The 14,235-nt window shown below is 42.3% G+C and overlaps 1 protein-coding gene across 1 annotated transcript; it reads right to left on the bottom strand.

Moving 5' to 3' along the window:
- Positions 1–1,370: 1,370 nt before the first annotated feature.
- On the bottom strand, positions 1,371–3,809 carry parapinopsina (parapinopsin a). The gene is made up of 4 exons (XM_077003047.1): positions 3,542–3,809; positions 2,823–3,151; positions 2,199–2,441; positions 1,371–1,543 (listed from the first exon to the last, which is right to left on the bottom strand). The coding sequence occupies exons 1-4, from the start codon at positions 3,807–3,809 to the stop codon at positions 1,418–1,420; spliced, it is 966 nt and encodes a 321-aa protein (XP_076859162.1). The 3' UTR covers positions 1,371–1,417.
- Between the last annotated feature and the right edge of the window lie 10,426 nt (positions 3,810–14,235).

Raw genomic sequence — 14,235 nt, 5'->3', positions numbered from 1 at the left:
TGTGGTTTCAGCACTGTAGAGTTTCCCTGTGGTGAATCTCGTCAGAATGGGGGGACTTGGGTCCCGTTCCATTACACCCCTTCCCCTAACGTGGCCTAACCACTTGATCCTAGCCCCCTGTTTCTGCACGAGTAGGTCCAGGGCTAGGCTTGCTTTTCCTCTCTGTCCTTCAGTGAAAATCTCACACTAAGTCAGCAAAGTTGGCCAACTCCATCTATAAGTCTTAGCCAGAGAGGAAAAAGTGAAGTATGTGGTTGTTTGGTAAGACAAACTGATTAACTATAAGTGATTTGCCTAACAGCTAGCCCACAGCAGATATGGCACTATTGCTTAGAAGATTATTTTGTAGCCTGAATTTAGTAAAGGTGAACTCGTGCGTAACCATTAAACAACTAAGGAAACATCAATTTTTATACAGCCATGCATTAAAGCCATGCATAAATATCACAAAACGGAACTTCATGCACACATTTAGTGCACATTGATTCATATTCATTATAGTTATGCGTAGTTATGTGGCATATTCATTAGCTTGGAATAGTCAAGCTAATGCAATGATGAGTGTTCAGTGTGCATATGTTTTAAAGAATCACTTTGTACTGTTTGAACATGAATATGAATCAATGTTTGAATTCATTGCAACAATGAAAACGTTGCAAACCTACATGTACATCCATAATTAAATTGACTAGCAGAAATGAGTCAAACTAGCTGCTAACGTCCTAATTAGGTCTCAGGTCTGCTCAGTGGAAACACTCAGTGCCTGACATCAGTGTCCTCTCCCCCTCTACTGCTATGACTGATAGAGGTAATTATAGGCTGTCTACAGTCGAACGGCTCTTATTTTTCTTTTGGGATATCTTCACTCTTCAGGGTCATTGCTTTCACCTTAACCTGCAGTCTGCACCCAACACCCTTTCTCCTGCGATCTATACCGTTACAGGAAAAGATGAAGTAGTACTAGTCTGTGTTGACTAGCTGGGAATTAAATATTGGATTTGCAATATTCTCTTTACTTTTCAAAGGCAATAGAGATCAATTAAAGCAATTTTGAATTGTTCTTTATTTAAATCCAAGCACTATTTTATTATTTCAAACAAAGAGATGACAAATGAAGACACATGGCTTTTAAATATTATGGGTCTAATAAGACCAGAGCCAGGAGTACAAAGTTAGCTTAGCTTAGGATTTAGATATACCAATTTGTAGCGAAACTATCAGGGGACCAAAGCATTTAACATTAATACAGTTAATTAAGAGGGCAAATAAACAACCCTGAAATGTTTTTAATAGCAGAGGCAAATCATGATCTGAGTGCACTCTCTCTTTCAGTTTGTCAGAATGTATTTGATGACCTACGTAGTGAAATACTGTCTGCATGGAAGCGTGTGCTGGTGGTAGATGTGGTCACAGCAGGTTAAGTGGGTGACACTGTGTTATTCTTGCTGACTGTAGTTAGTGTAGTTTCCACATCCGAGTCTTCTCTCTTGGTCGCCCATGGGTTATTTCCACAGAAAAGATATGGCAAGGCAAAGTCCCGGAACTAAGCATTGTGGGAGAGAGAGATGGGGTGGGGGGTTGGGGGTAGTTCCAGAGTGAGCCTTGAGGAAACTTAAAATATTTTATTTATTTTAAAATGTTGTCGTTAATTTTAAGTAATTAAAATGCAAGCATGTCAATATTTCAGTGCAAGGTGATTTTACTCTGTAGAAATTGAGTAGATCACCTTCCGCAGGGTTCCACGTTACAATGTAAATAGTTAAAGTGCATTTTTAGAGCCAGGGAATCACTTTTTAGAAAACCTGGGACAAACCCGAGAAAGTGAACAAACTCTTTCAAAGCTCTGAAGATCTCCAAGGATTAAAAACATGAACATGCTCCCATCCTGCCAAGATCTAGCACAAACTCTAAACACTGCATGAAACCAAAAGCACTCTTTAAGGACTGTGCTTGTAAGGTCTTTTCCTTCTTCCACAAACATTCCTGCTGTGAAATTGGTTGGCAATTATTTATTGGTGAAATGTGTCTTCAGTTATGGTTGCCACACCTACCTGTCCATGAAGAAGGACAGCAACTTCCAAAACCCCGTTTGTGGAAGTCCACCAAGTTCATAATAACAGCAGTATCGCTTTCGCAGATTTTCTTGCCTGTAACTAGTGCCTGTGAATTAGCCGAGGAAGGTCAGACTGCATCCTCACCTGTTTGTTCATGAAGATGTAAATGATGGGGTTGAAGATGGTGCTGCTCTTGGCCAGATACATGGGGACAGAGGCGATCACCGGGTCGATGTGGAGGTCAGGGATGAAGATCACGGAGAGGGCGAAGCTGGCGTAGGGGAGCCAGGTGAGCAGGAAGGCCAGGACCATCACCGCCACCATGCGCGACACCTGCACCTCCGCCTTGGCCGTGCTCCCGCTTCCTGCCATTTGAAGCTTGGCTACCTGGTTTGGAAGAGGATCTAGACACTTAATTTATTCCAAGGAAACAGATGCGTCTCTCCGCCAAACACCACCTTTCCGTCTACAAGTCCACGATAAGGCAGTAAAGGAATTTCTTTATGTTTTGACAGTTTATGGATAATCTGAAGCATGTAGGGAAAACTGAGATTTGGGACATTTCTCCTAAAATGGAATAAAATGTTAGATTGAATTGCTTCGTCTCAAATTATTCACAATGTATCTTGTTCTATCTAAGCTCTGCTCAAATGCTTGAGGTCCTGAAAGTCTGAAAGGCGTTCTGCATGTGTCCTTTAAGCAACACCACCGTCAGGACTTTACTGTTTTGAAAACGATGCTTGCAAAGACTGTGAGTTCTTGGCCTACCTGCCGTAAGGTGTACAGGAGGCGCGTGTAGCAGAAGGCGATGGTACCAAAGGGCAGGGCAAAGCAGAGCATGAAGTAGCACATGATATACGAGACATTGACTGCGTCTCGACTGTACCAGTCAGGGGCACAGGAGGTCATCACACCCTCCAGCTGGTAGCTGCCCCATCCAAGCAGCGGCGGGGTGTTCCACACAAAAGACCACGCCCAGGAGAACACCACGCCGGCTACAGCATGCCGGGTCTGGAACAGCACCGCGCCCGCAGGCTTGCACACCACCATGTAGCGGTCAACGGCAATGACCGCGACTGAGCACAAAGCCGCGATTCCTGTCGGAGGTGTAATAAGTTGGCCGGGTCATTTTTAGCAGAGCAATACCATTCCAGTCAGTGCTGTTATAGAACTTTTTAATCACAATGTGATCATTATTTCATTGTGGTTTATCATTAGATAATTTTTACTGGCTGTAAAGGGCCTCGACTATTAATGTTAATGGTGACACTAATAGTTCTCCAAGTGCTTTTTGATCACTATTCCACCAGGGCTGACAACAGGCACTCATAGCACAGTTAAATGGGGAACAACTGAATCCTTAAAAAAAATTCTGCAGCCCTTCAGTGGTTCATCTAACCAGCAGATCAACTGTAATACCTGCAGATTAAACATCTGCCATGAAAACAAAAGCTTAAATAGTCTGGCTGGGTGAGTTGAAGACTTACCAAAGAAGGCAACTGCAAAGCCCTCCAAAACGCACCCCAGCCGGCCCAGACTAAAGTAGCCCATGGCGCTGGTAACAGTGGTCGGGAGTCCGCCGAACAAAGCACAGCCCAGGTCCGCTACCGCCAGGTTGACCAGGGCGAAGTTCAGGGGCTGCCGCAGCTGTCGGTTACGCAACGTCACCACGATCACGACCACATTGAGGATGATACCGAAAACAGAAACGACGCCAATGATGACGGCCAAGATGGTGTATCCCATCCTCGGCATGATGTCATCATTGACTGACACCTTGTCAGGTGAAGCAAAGGTGAATGGCTGCGCATGCTCCATTCTCGCCGGTTCTGGCCCACGAAACAAAGAGCCAAGATCTGGAGAAACAGAGTACTGTATGTACAAGTCCAGTCTCCTTCATTGGCTGGAATAAAGGGGGGTTATATGGGATCTGTCGTGGCTTTTTATGGAGCCTCGTCACACCAAATGTTACTTCTTAGCATATGTGACATAAGAATCAGGAGAAAATCCTTATATCCGGATTGGTCATGGAGTGATTCTGCCAGATTATACTTTGGAACAATGATGATGGCACTTTTCTTGATTGCTCCATCAGCCCAACGTCTCTGCAGAGAAGGTTATGAAAGTCTTTCCTTGTCAACACCGTAGCACAAGAGAGTGTTCTGGGAGTGCTGTCATCTACAGACTGAAACGGGCCATAAAATGCAATGAAGTACATGAGGAGATGGAATATTGTCTGGACTGATCAGAACCTGTGAAACCACGTCACCAGAGTGACTTTGATTGTAAATTTCTTTAACCATCCATCAGTAAACAAATCAAATGATATGAATTATTCAAAATAAGATGTTTGGGCATATTTGGGGGTGTTAATGTAAGCCATCACAATCTGGCGTTGTTTATGCTAGAAATTTTATTTTTCTTTGCATGTGTTTTGAAGGGATTAAAAGATATTGCCTTTACATATGTCATGAAATATATCCTTGTTTTCACATTTTATGATCAGAGGTCTTTAGATTTTTCTTGTTACAGTGTGTGTGTGTATGCGTGTGAGTGTGTGCACGAGTGTGTGTGTGTGTGTGTGTGTGTGCACGTGCATGTGTGTGTGAGTGTGTGTGTGTGTGTTTGTGTTTGTGAGTGTGCATGTATGTGAGTGTGTGCACATGTGTGTGTGTGTGTGAGCGAGTGTGTGTGTGCATGTGTGTGTGAGTGTGTGAGCGAGTGTGTGTGTGTGTGTGTGCATGTGTGTGTGTATGTGTGAGTACCTATTAAGAGAGAGAGGTACGTGATGGGTGGAGTTGAACATTAAGCCTAATGGAAAATGATCAGAGAGAAATTGTGTGTATGAAAGAAATTAAAGGCTTTAAATTAAAGACATGCTCTTAATGCTAGCACGCTTACAGCTTAAAACATAGTGTACACCCTGACTTTATTTTAATTTGGTGTTGCTCAATGGAGCAGGTTTGTTTACAGGTGTCTGTGTGTAATTAGTCTAGCACTGTACATCTGCAGACACAAACAGATGCTTATTGGTGCACACGCAGTCACATTAGTGCCACATAAATGAATCACGCACGGACGCCTCTCCCATGGTGGCCTGTTGCTTTCCCAACACTGTGGATAACTGCTAAAAGCTGTTTATGATGCACGAATAAACACGCTCGTGTGTCTTATGCTCTGAGTTCCACACGCAGCTTTTGGCGTATGAGACGATGTACGCAGGACTGTAGTGAACACGTCAGGTGGAGTCAGAGCACCAAGAACCGCAGCGTAATGAACTGAATTAAGTCGAACTTTGAATCTTAATTGTCTCTTTTGTATCCTTAGAGGCTCGTTTCAGCCAGGCGGACCTTCTCATAGCTCCATTCTTGCAGGACACAGGACACCTGATCTCCGGTCAAGCACTGTGCATAGCAGTAAGTCTTGACGTCAGGCAGGTATATTGGTTCACCATTTCCAGATGACACTGTATGAACTCCATTTTGTTGCATGCATGGAATCGATTTTTAGAAACATTAATCTCAATAAAACAGCAATTACACAGAGTATTTGTGATTTCACATAAATACAAAGGTAGTTGTCAGCAATTACCGAAGTAAATTAATTCAGCTGTTTTACGTTTAATGTGTGATATTTGTGTCTTAGAAAATTGCCATTTTGAATAATTATCACCCTTGGTAAAGATGAGCAATAAGATTATAAAATAATCTGGGTGTGGGACAGTGAGACAGGATTGGATTAGATTATTTTATACGTCCTCAGTCACCATCAACAAGTCACTGTCAAAATGAAGTCATATATTTATGTATGTGGGTATGTATGTCTCCCTGTATGCATGTAAAATGTGTGTATGTATGTATTCATTTATTTATTTTTATAAGGAGGGCGAAGACCTTGCATAAAATACAGGTTTAGACACAGGTTTTTGAGGCTTTTTTTTACCTCACGAAAAGCTTAGAATTATCTCGTATTTTCTGTATAAAACAACAAAGACTTTTATCATAGAATTTTTATTGCTCATCTTTATTAAAAGTATTGGAATAGGACTGCACGCCACATGTCGCTCTACTAGCAATATTTAGATTTCTACAGATTACTTCGGTAGATCAGAATTAGGTTTGTTGTGTTAACGGCGCCTACAATGGTGGACCGTTCGCTATATTTCACGAATGAGAGGGAAAAAACACTTTTATCACACGCATTTGAAAGTCGCGATAAGAAGAACTCCGTTTAGTCAGTTGCGAATATCTAAGGCTGGAAACACAACAAGCTTCATCGACAGTGATCACTAGGTGGCACTAGTTTGTAATTCCTCAATATGTTAACATTTGTTACCCACTAATAGCACACATGCACGCACTATAGCGTTCATGTAGACACGTGCGAATTGACCACATGACTTTTTAAATGGCAGTCTGCATGAAATTATGTTTGAGTGCTGAATCTGTTTTCCATTTTGACCTAGAAACCACGAAATTACAATTTGAAGCGGGACTCTGATGGACCGCTAACTCACTCAACGTGCTGCCGTGTGTGGCGTAATCTGCCACCGGCGCCGCTACTGTGACTCCTGGAATAATTAGGTGGCAATTAGCTGTTCCTTCACATTCATAAGTTCTACACTGTATAAAGATGTTCTTACTGAAGAATCAGCTAAACGAGTTTACTATTTCAGACAAAATACACACCTGCTACTTCAGTACCAAGGACAGTACCCTTCCATAGCAAAATATTTTACACGCATTTCCTGCACTGGTCATATCCATAGTGACGCACGTGTAAACCTGATGTCTATGTGATGTAGCAGAGATGCCTAAAAATTCTTTTTATTTTCTGGAAACACAACAAAAGCGGATGTTTGGACTGTGCACGTGCTTGTGTGTGTGTGGGGGGGGGGTGTTTGTGAATCCTGAGAGCAGTATGCAGCAGTGAGTTGCCGATGGGCATGTGTTCTGGACTGATAGTAGAAGTGGGCAGACGTGTCTCTGTGTGCCAGGGACAGAATGTAGCCCCGGGCTGCCGCTCTCATTCCTTCTGTCTGGCCACATTGGGACGGGGTCCTTCTGTTATTGTTTAGGGTTGGATTGTGCATCTTTGTGTGTGTGAGCGTGAGTGTGTTTAAGCTGCTTTCTAGTCTCCTCAGCTCAGCAGTGGACACACACACACACACACACACACACACACACACACACACACACACACACACACACACACACACACACACACACACACACACACACACACACACACACACACACACACACACACACGCATAGGCATGCATGCATGTGTGCATGCAAATGCCCAAGCCAGTGCCTGTATGAACGTGGAAGCCTGTCACATAATCACAGAACCTGACATGTTCTGGCCACATCTCCTGACTGAATCCTGGACCCTAATGACAGGGGAACCTGACAGAGATGGGAATCATACTTGTTCACTTGCTATGTCTCTCTTTCTCTCTCTCTATTTCTCGCTCTTTCTCTCTCTCTCTCTTTCTTTCTTTCTTTCTCTCTCACTCCTTCTTCCTAGCTCTCTCTTTCTTACAAAAGTTTTCATGTAACGCCTTCTGCCAGATATTTATTCTTGCACTCACAGTGGCTAATGTGTTTATTTAAATCTCCTTGGCTGTTGGTGCAAGGCTTAAACATGTCAGCCACAAGTTTAGAAATGTTTGTTATGGAGTTCATAAACACCTTTATTAGTTCCTCACAAGCCTTGGCACCTTGAAGCTCAGAGATCAGATATCGGAGAAATTTTCCTGGCGCAGTGTGACACATCCCAATTGAAAATGGAGGTGGTGTAATAAATGTTTCTCTAGATGCGCCCACTTTAATTTCCTGCTACAGGGAGCCCCAGTTAAGCTCTGCAGGCTAAAAGCTCACGTTTGAAGAATGAGCTCAGAAAGTGTGCTTTAATTAAGTGTACCAGACCACATCAAATGAAAGGAAAATACCAAACAAACGTTGATTGGAATGAATTCATCTTTGGGGGCAAAACTGATGGTGAAACCAACATAAAAGAAAATGGGGATGGGGGAGAGAAAGGGTTGTTAGAAGATCGGGAGAGTCTCTGAACTTGGTACAATCAGATGCTTTAGGCATCGCCAGTCAACAATGCACGGTAGATTTAATTCCAGCTTGCACATAATGTGACCTCCGGAATAATAACACTTTTAATAACGTTCTATGGGATTATTATTGCATCTCTGTTTAGTCATGCCTTCCTTATATTTGTTGTAGCTGTTGCAGCGTCCTGTTGCTGGAACCTTTCAGGGCATCTAAAAGCCTCCATTGAGCAGCTACTCTGTTTTAAATACAGGGGATCTTTTAAGAAGAGAGAATTTGTTTTAGCACATTAACAGCACACCTGTGATTCTGTCACTGGACTGTTTTAAAGAAATCTTGGGGTTAAAAGGTTTATGATGTAAAGTTTAAGGTTTATTTTCTTGGTATAAGGCTTAACTTTGATCTGACACTCATAATGAATATATGATGTACAACTACAGTATGTGGTAACATGATTTTAAGAATATACCGGTAAGTGATTGTTTGCTTGTGACACATAGGGCACACGTGCATAGTAGATTAAACGCTCCTCTTAAGTGAAGTGTTATTAATCTGAAAGTATGACAGATGCTTGGCCCTCAGGTGGGATTAGCCCTGTCTCATATCTACAATACCTGATAGAGAAGTGGATTAGGATTAGCACTGAGTCAGGGTGCCAAATGACTTCCATACTTCCACTTGCTTTCTCCAAGCACACCCACTCAAACGTCTTGCTTTAAATATAATCCTCGTTTAGACCAGCGCAAACTGCACGACATCCCAGCCTGACCCAGTTGGCTTGAACCGACAAGACCAATTAGTATTAAACAAATTGGGACACGATCTGTAACGGAGAGCTTTTAATTTGCTGTTTGGGTTTGAGTAAAAAGGCTAGACCTAGTTTTCTCCTTAACAGACCCTGACTGTTGGGTTGCAGAGTCAAGGCACTGGATCCTAAGTACAAAGCCAAGCAAATGAGGGCGTAGGATTGGCTGTTGCCTAGCGGCCACATCGAGTGACAGAGAAGGAGATGCAAAAGTAAAGGATGAGCGAGAAAAAACATCGCTGTGGGCAACAGGCCGACGCCCAGCAGCACTCGGAAGGTATGGAGGGTGGGGCCAGCGCTGGTGGGCCGGCAGTGTCCGAGACCACAGACGATGCTGTTGGCATCTGCAGCAGCCCTGATGGCGCTGTCCAAGGTGCTGGCGACGGAGTTAGTGGTCCAGCAGAGCAGTGCGGCCCTGATGGCGCTGTCCAAGGTGCTGGCGATGGAGTTAGTGGTCCAGCAGAGCAGTTGTAGCAGGCAGCGATGTGTTGGTGAGATGAGAGGGGGTTTGGATCTGAGGAGAAGAGCACACGCCTCCCAGCCAAAGTGGCAGTGGGCGGGATCATCTGAAGGTGTCTAGGGGTCCCAATGAAGCCACCACAACTCTTTTGGATGAGTGGTCAGAGATTGGAACCAGAGCACATACCTGTCACTTCCCCAGTACAACCAGTAGCACCACAGGATGAAGAAACCTTCCAGGCGTTCCAGGTATCTGTCCTGTTGATCTCATACTAATTTGTTAAGAAACATATTTCATGATGATCTTCCTCTTTAGTTGTTTCAGTTCTCAAAAGTCGGTTCTTGCTTCTGTCTGCCTTAGTTCAAGAGTTTTCTGCAGCACAGGATTCTTAACACACACACACACACACACACACACACACACACACACACACACACACACACACACACACACACACACACACACAAACAAAAACACACATAAACACACACATAATTCAGCCCTCTATGATCTATATTTGAATAATACATGAAGAATTAAGTCCCACCCACTGTGAATATTATTAATACACAGGAAGTAATGAAATCTCAGTAATGCATTGTGGGTAATTGATGTTTACCAGATGTATTGCCACTGAAAGAGTGTTCGCAGAGTTATATGCACAGGCATACATTTATTTCATCAAAGTGCACTCTGGTTTTCTTTATTTGAATCATTCTTAAACACTGTGAAGCTAGGTCATCAGTCCACACATGGTTTACTGTTGTATTTCCAATACTCCAGATGGCCTATGGTCTGAACACCATAATATTGAAACCTCATTACACTCAGAGCCTAAAAACATCCAATTAAACAAACCACTGTAGAAGTATGTAGACGTTCAGAAGCTATATGTGATTTCATTAAGTTCAGCTCAGCATTAGAGGAATAAGAAATACCTTTACAAATCAAAATGTCCATAGAAAAACAACCACTGATTATTTTTGTGACATTGAGGAAATATTTAATGTGATGATGTTGAAATGTAACTCATGATAAAATATATTAAGAGCCCTCTCCATCTCTTCCTCTCTCTCTCTCTCTCTCTCTCTCCCTCTCTCACTTCCTCTTTTTCTCTCCCCCTCTCTCCCCCTCGCTCTCTCTCTTCCTCCCTCTCTCACCCCTCTCCCTCTATCTCTCCTCTCTCTCTCCCCCTCTATCTCCCTCCCTCTCTCTCTCTCTCTCTCTCTCTATCCCTCTCTCTCTCTTTCCCTCTTTCTCCCCCCCCCCCTCTTTTATTCTCACTGGCTCATGTTCTCTGGACTCCTGGCTCCACCCCCTTCCTGCATGGGCTATTTTTGGATTGGACAAATTTAATTATGCATGTTGTCATAGTGCTTTTAGTACAATGGCTGTAAGATGAGGAGTAGGAGAAGGACAGAGAGGTGCAAGTCCTTCTTCACTGTTCCTTGTGCTGCTATGGTTAGTGGTTGCTAACAGGTTCTGTTAAAGTATACGTGGGCTAACAGATGTGTGTGTGTGTGTGTGTGTGTGTGTGTGTGTGTGTGTGTGTGGGAAGGAGGGATTTGTGCCTCCTCAGGGGTGCACTGATTGTACAGACTGTGTACATGTTTCATACGTATGAGGTTCTCATCCATTTAATTTATCACTGTGATGTCTGTTGTTACTAACAACAGGAAGCTCAACACTCAGTGTTCAGTGTTGTCTAGGGTGACATCTCCCAGACACGCAGCTTCACAGTGACCAACCAGAACCTCTCTCTCTCTCTCTCTCTCTCTCTCTCTCTCTCTCTCTCTTTTTCACATACATATAAACTCCAGGGTAAGATATGTAAAGGTATTAAAATTGTGGCAAAGTACACAAAGTTTTCAGAGAAAAACACACACACACACACACACACACACACACGCACATTTAGTATATATATATATATATATATATATATATATATATATATATATATATATATATATATATATATATATATATATATCAATTTAACTTGAGCAGGAAAACACATATTATGTGGTTTCATATATATATATATATATATATATATATATATATATATATATATATATAAAGCGCTTTGTGACAACATATGTTGTGAAAAGCGCTATACAAATATATTTGATATATATATATACACACACATATGTATGTATGTATGTATATAAATGAATACATGTACTGTATTTATTTAACTCTTAGAGGTCTCTCCCAGCCCAGTAGTCGATTAGAGGCTTCCGGTGTGCTTCAGAAGCAGATTGTACCGACACTAACGTGCTTCCTTTCTGAATGAAGTCACACCAAGAGGCAGCGTTGGGGAATAGGGGGGGGGTTGGGGGGGGGGGGGGGGGGGGGGGGGGGGTTGGGGGGTGCTTCTCTAGGTGCTGGGTGGGCTGTGGGCTACAGTGGAAGCAAGAGGATATCATGTAAACGTCTGTTACAAATTCACCAATTCATGACAACCACAAAATGATTTAAAAACGTGCACTAGTTGCACTAGCACAGCACTGAATCTGATTGGTCGCAATAGACGTAATGCCAGGTAATAACTTGAGCAGAACCTGCACAAACATACCATGAATTCAGGTAACAGACCCTATAAATCTAAATATCAAAAGGTATTAATTCTCTTGGTAATATATACAGTTAAAAAGAAGTCCCTAGTTTTCAGGTACTTTATGTGTTCGTTTCCCTGGATTACTCTAGTTTTTTTCTTTATTTGAAGCTATGGGCTCTGCTTCGAGCATGTGGCGCTCCAAGAAGCTTTACAGGGCTGAAAATGCACCCAGTCATTGAGTGGATATTGAATGGCCCTTCTAAAGGATTCATTTCAGATACCTAATGCTGGCGACAGGATTTGTATTATTCTGATCTTCCAGTACAGAAACACTGGGAAGAAGACACGGTTTTGGAGGCAGGGAAATATTTTTAACACATCAAAAAAAGTCTAATAACCAGCTTCTTAATTTTCGCCATGTGCTTAGTCATGTGACCTACTGGACTCCACTATGAAGATAATGTGCAAAACAGCGTCCCAGTGTGAACCAGAGTTCTGCCCTTTAGGAACGCCTAAACGTGGTGGTTTGCGTAAAAATTGCCACAATGTAGCTTTCCGTGTAACGCCGCCGGCGTTGAGTGAATGGATGTGGACACGAAGGCTGAACGAGATTTAATAAAGTCAAAAACACAGTCATGTTTAAATGAACGGGAAAAGCTCTAGATGAAGGAACTGGCCAAAGAAAACTAGTTGCTGCACACAGCTGGTCATCAGATAAATAAATTAATGTTTGAATAAGGCTATTGCAATAAAGGATGTTCAGAGGGTTAAATCTAAGCATTCCCATACACATATAACTTCAAAATGAGAATTCATTTCAACAGCTAGTTATACAGAAACTCAGACAACTTCAAAATGTTCAGATACTATTTCCACAACGAAATTGCAGCCAGTTGATACACTCTTGCAACACGGGAGTCTCAAGCTCTCCTGAAAGAGAATGAAAAGCTGTGTGTTAGTTATTATGCAAATAACATCAGCTCATGTTTGGAAACCGGCACTCATTTCTCATAAATAGTCAGAATTTCAAATGATTCTGGATATTCGAATATAAAATGCACTCAGAGGAAGGAATATATCCTTAAACTTGAACTGCATTTCAACCAAGTGAGCATACAATCTTTAACAAAGATATGAAACTGTCTTTGGTTTAGACAACCTCATAATATATTTTTAATGCCATATTGATGCATTATGGCATGTATATATCTACAATAATGAAACCACATAATATGTGTTTCCTGCTCAAAGTTAAAGTGATATGTAGTCCAAACCTTTACAGAGGCTACATACTATACATACATACATCCACTACATAAAACCAATGGCCCGAAGCTTGTTGATATAAGGCACAGTAAACAGCAAGCTACAGTCAAAAAAAAAAAAGTCAATGTCCTCTTATAAACTGGACCAAAATGGTTTACAGTCTAAACTATCAAATCAAATCATTTCAGTGTCATTGTGCAAAGAAACGACAGCCCAACTTCATAAAGAACGTGGTGTGTAATGGCTAACTGCAGATTGTGGTTGCTGACATATCAAAGCACCCCTGCCTGTCTAGGCTGTCTCCTGTCACCACAACACTGACTAGTTTCACATCACAACTTCCAAGTTCTTCCAGTCTAGAGTTACTGTATTCATTTATAACCACGAGCCCTATTTGAGACTGAAGATAACATTGGAATAAGACATAATAACTATATTTAAGCCTAGCCTATTAAACCCTTTGTGTGTTAGCATTAATCATCTTGCGGAATATTGATATTTCAAATTGATAGGGGTTTAATTTCCTTAATTTTGTTCCTGAGCCGGATTATTGATGCTTTGAGAAGAGCATTTTCTTCTCTTCCTAGCTCTCTGCCAGGCCCCACGTCCGTGTCTTCGCCCTGTATTCTCCGGCTCTCATCCTGATACTGATCTGCACATCACACGGCCCAGCGGAGCTCCTTTTCTCTCCCGCCCCTCTCTCAGCCGCCCACCTGCCTCCCTCTTGGCCGCTATTTTCACGATTCAGCCGATCTCCTCCTTTCTTCCTGACTGCCCCGTCCGTCCACAGGTTGTCCGTTTCGTGTTTCTGCTGTGCCTGTAGTTTCTTTCACGCCTACATTTAGTCCTTTCCTTCACTCAAATCCCCAAATTTTCACCGTTGTTTTGTTAGATTAGCTCATTAGCGGGCTCACTATCAGTCCTTGTGGACTGACACCCAGGTACCACATCACACTAAATCAGTTCATTTCTGACCTCATGCCTTCATTACCTTTATATTCACTTTAATTTACCTA

This window comes from Brachyhypopomus gauderio, chromosome 4 (assembly GCF_052324685.1).
Source record: "Brachyhypopomus gauderio isolate BG-103 chromosome 4, BGAUD_0.2, whole genome shotgun sequence".
Classification (NCBI taxonomy): Eukaryota; Metazoa; Chordata; class Actinopteri; order Gymnotiformes; family Hypopomidae; genus Brachyhypopomus; species Brachyhypopomus gauderio.
Note: the sequence above shows the minus strand (reverse complement) of the source record. Positions and strands in the feature narration are given on the sequence as shown.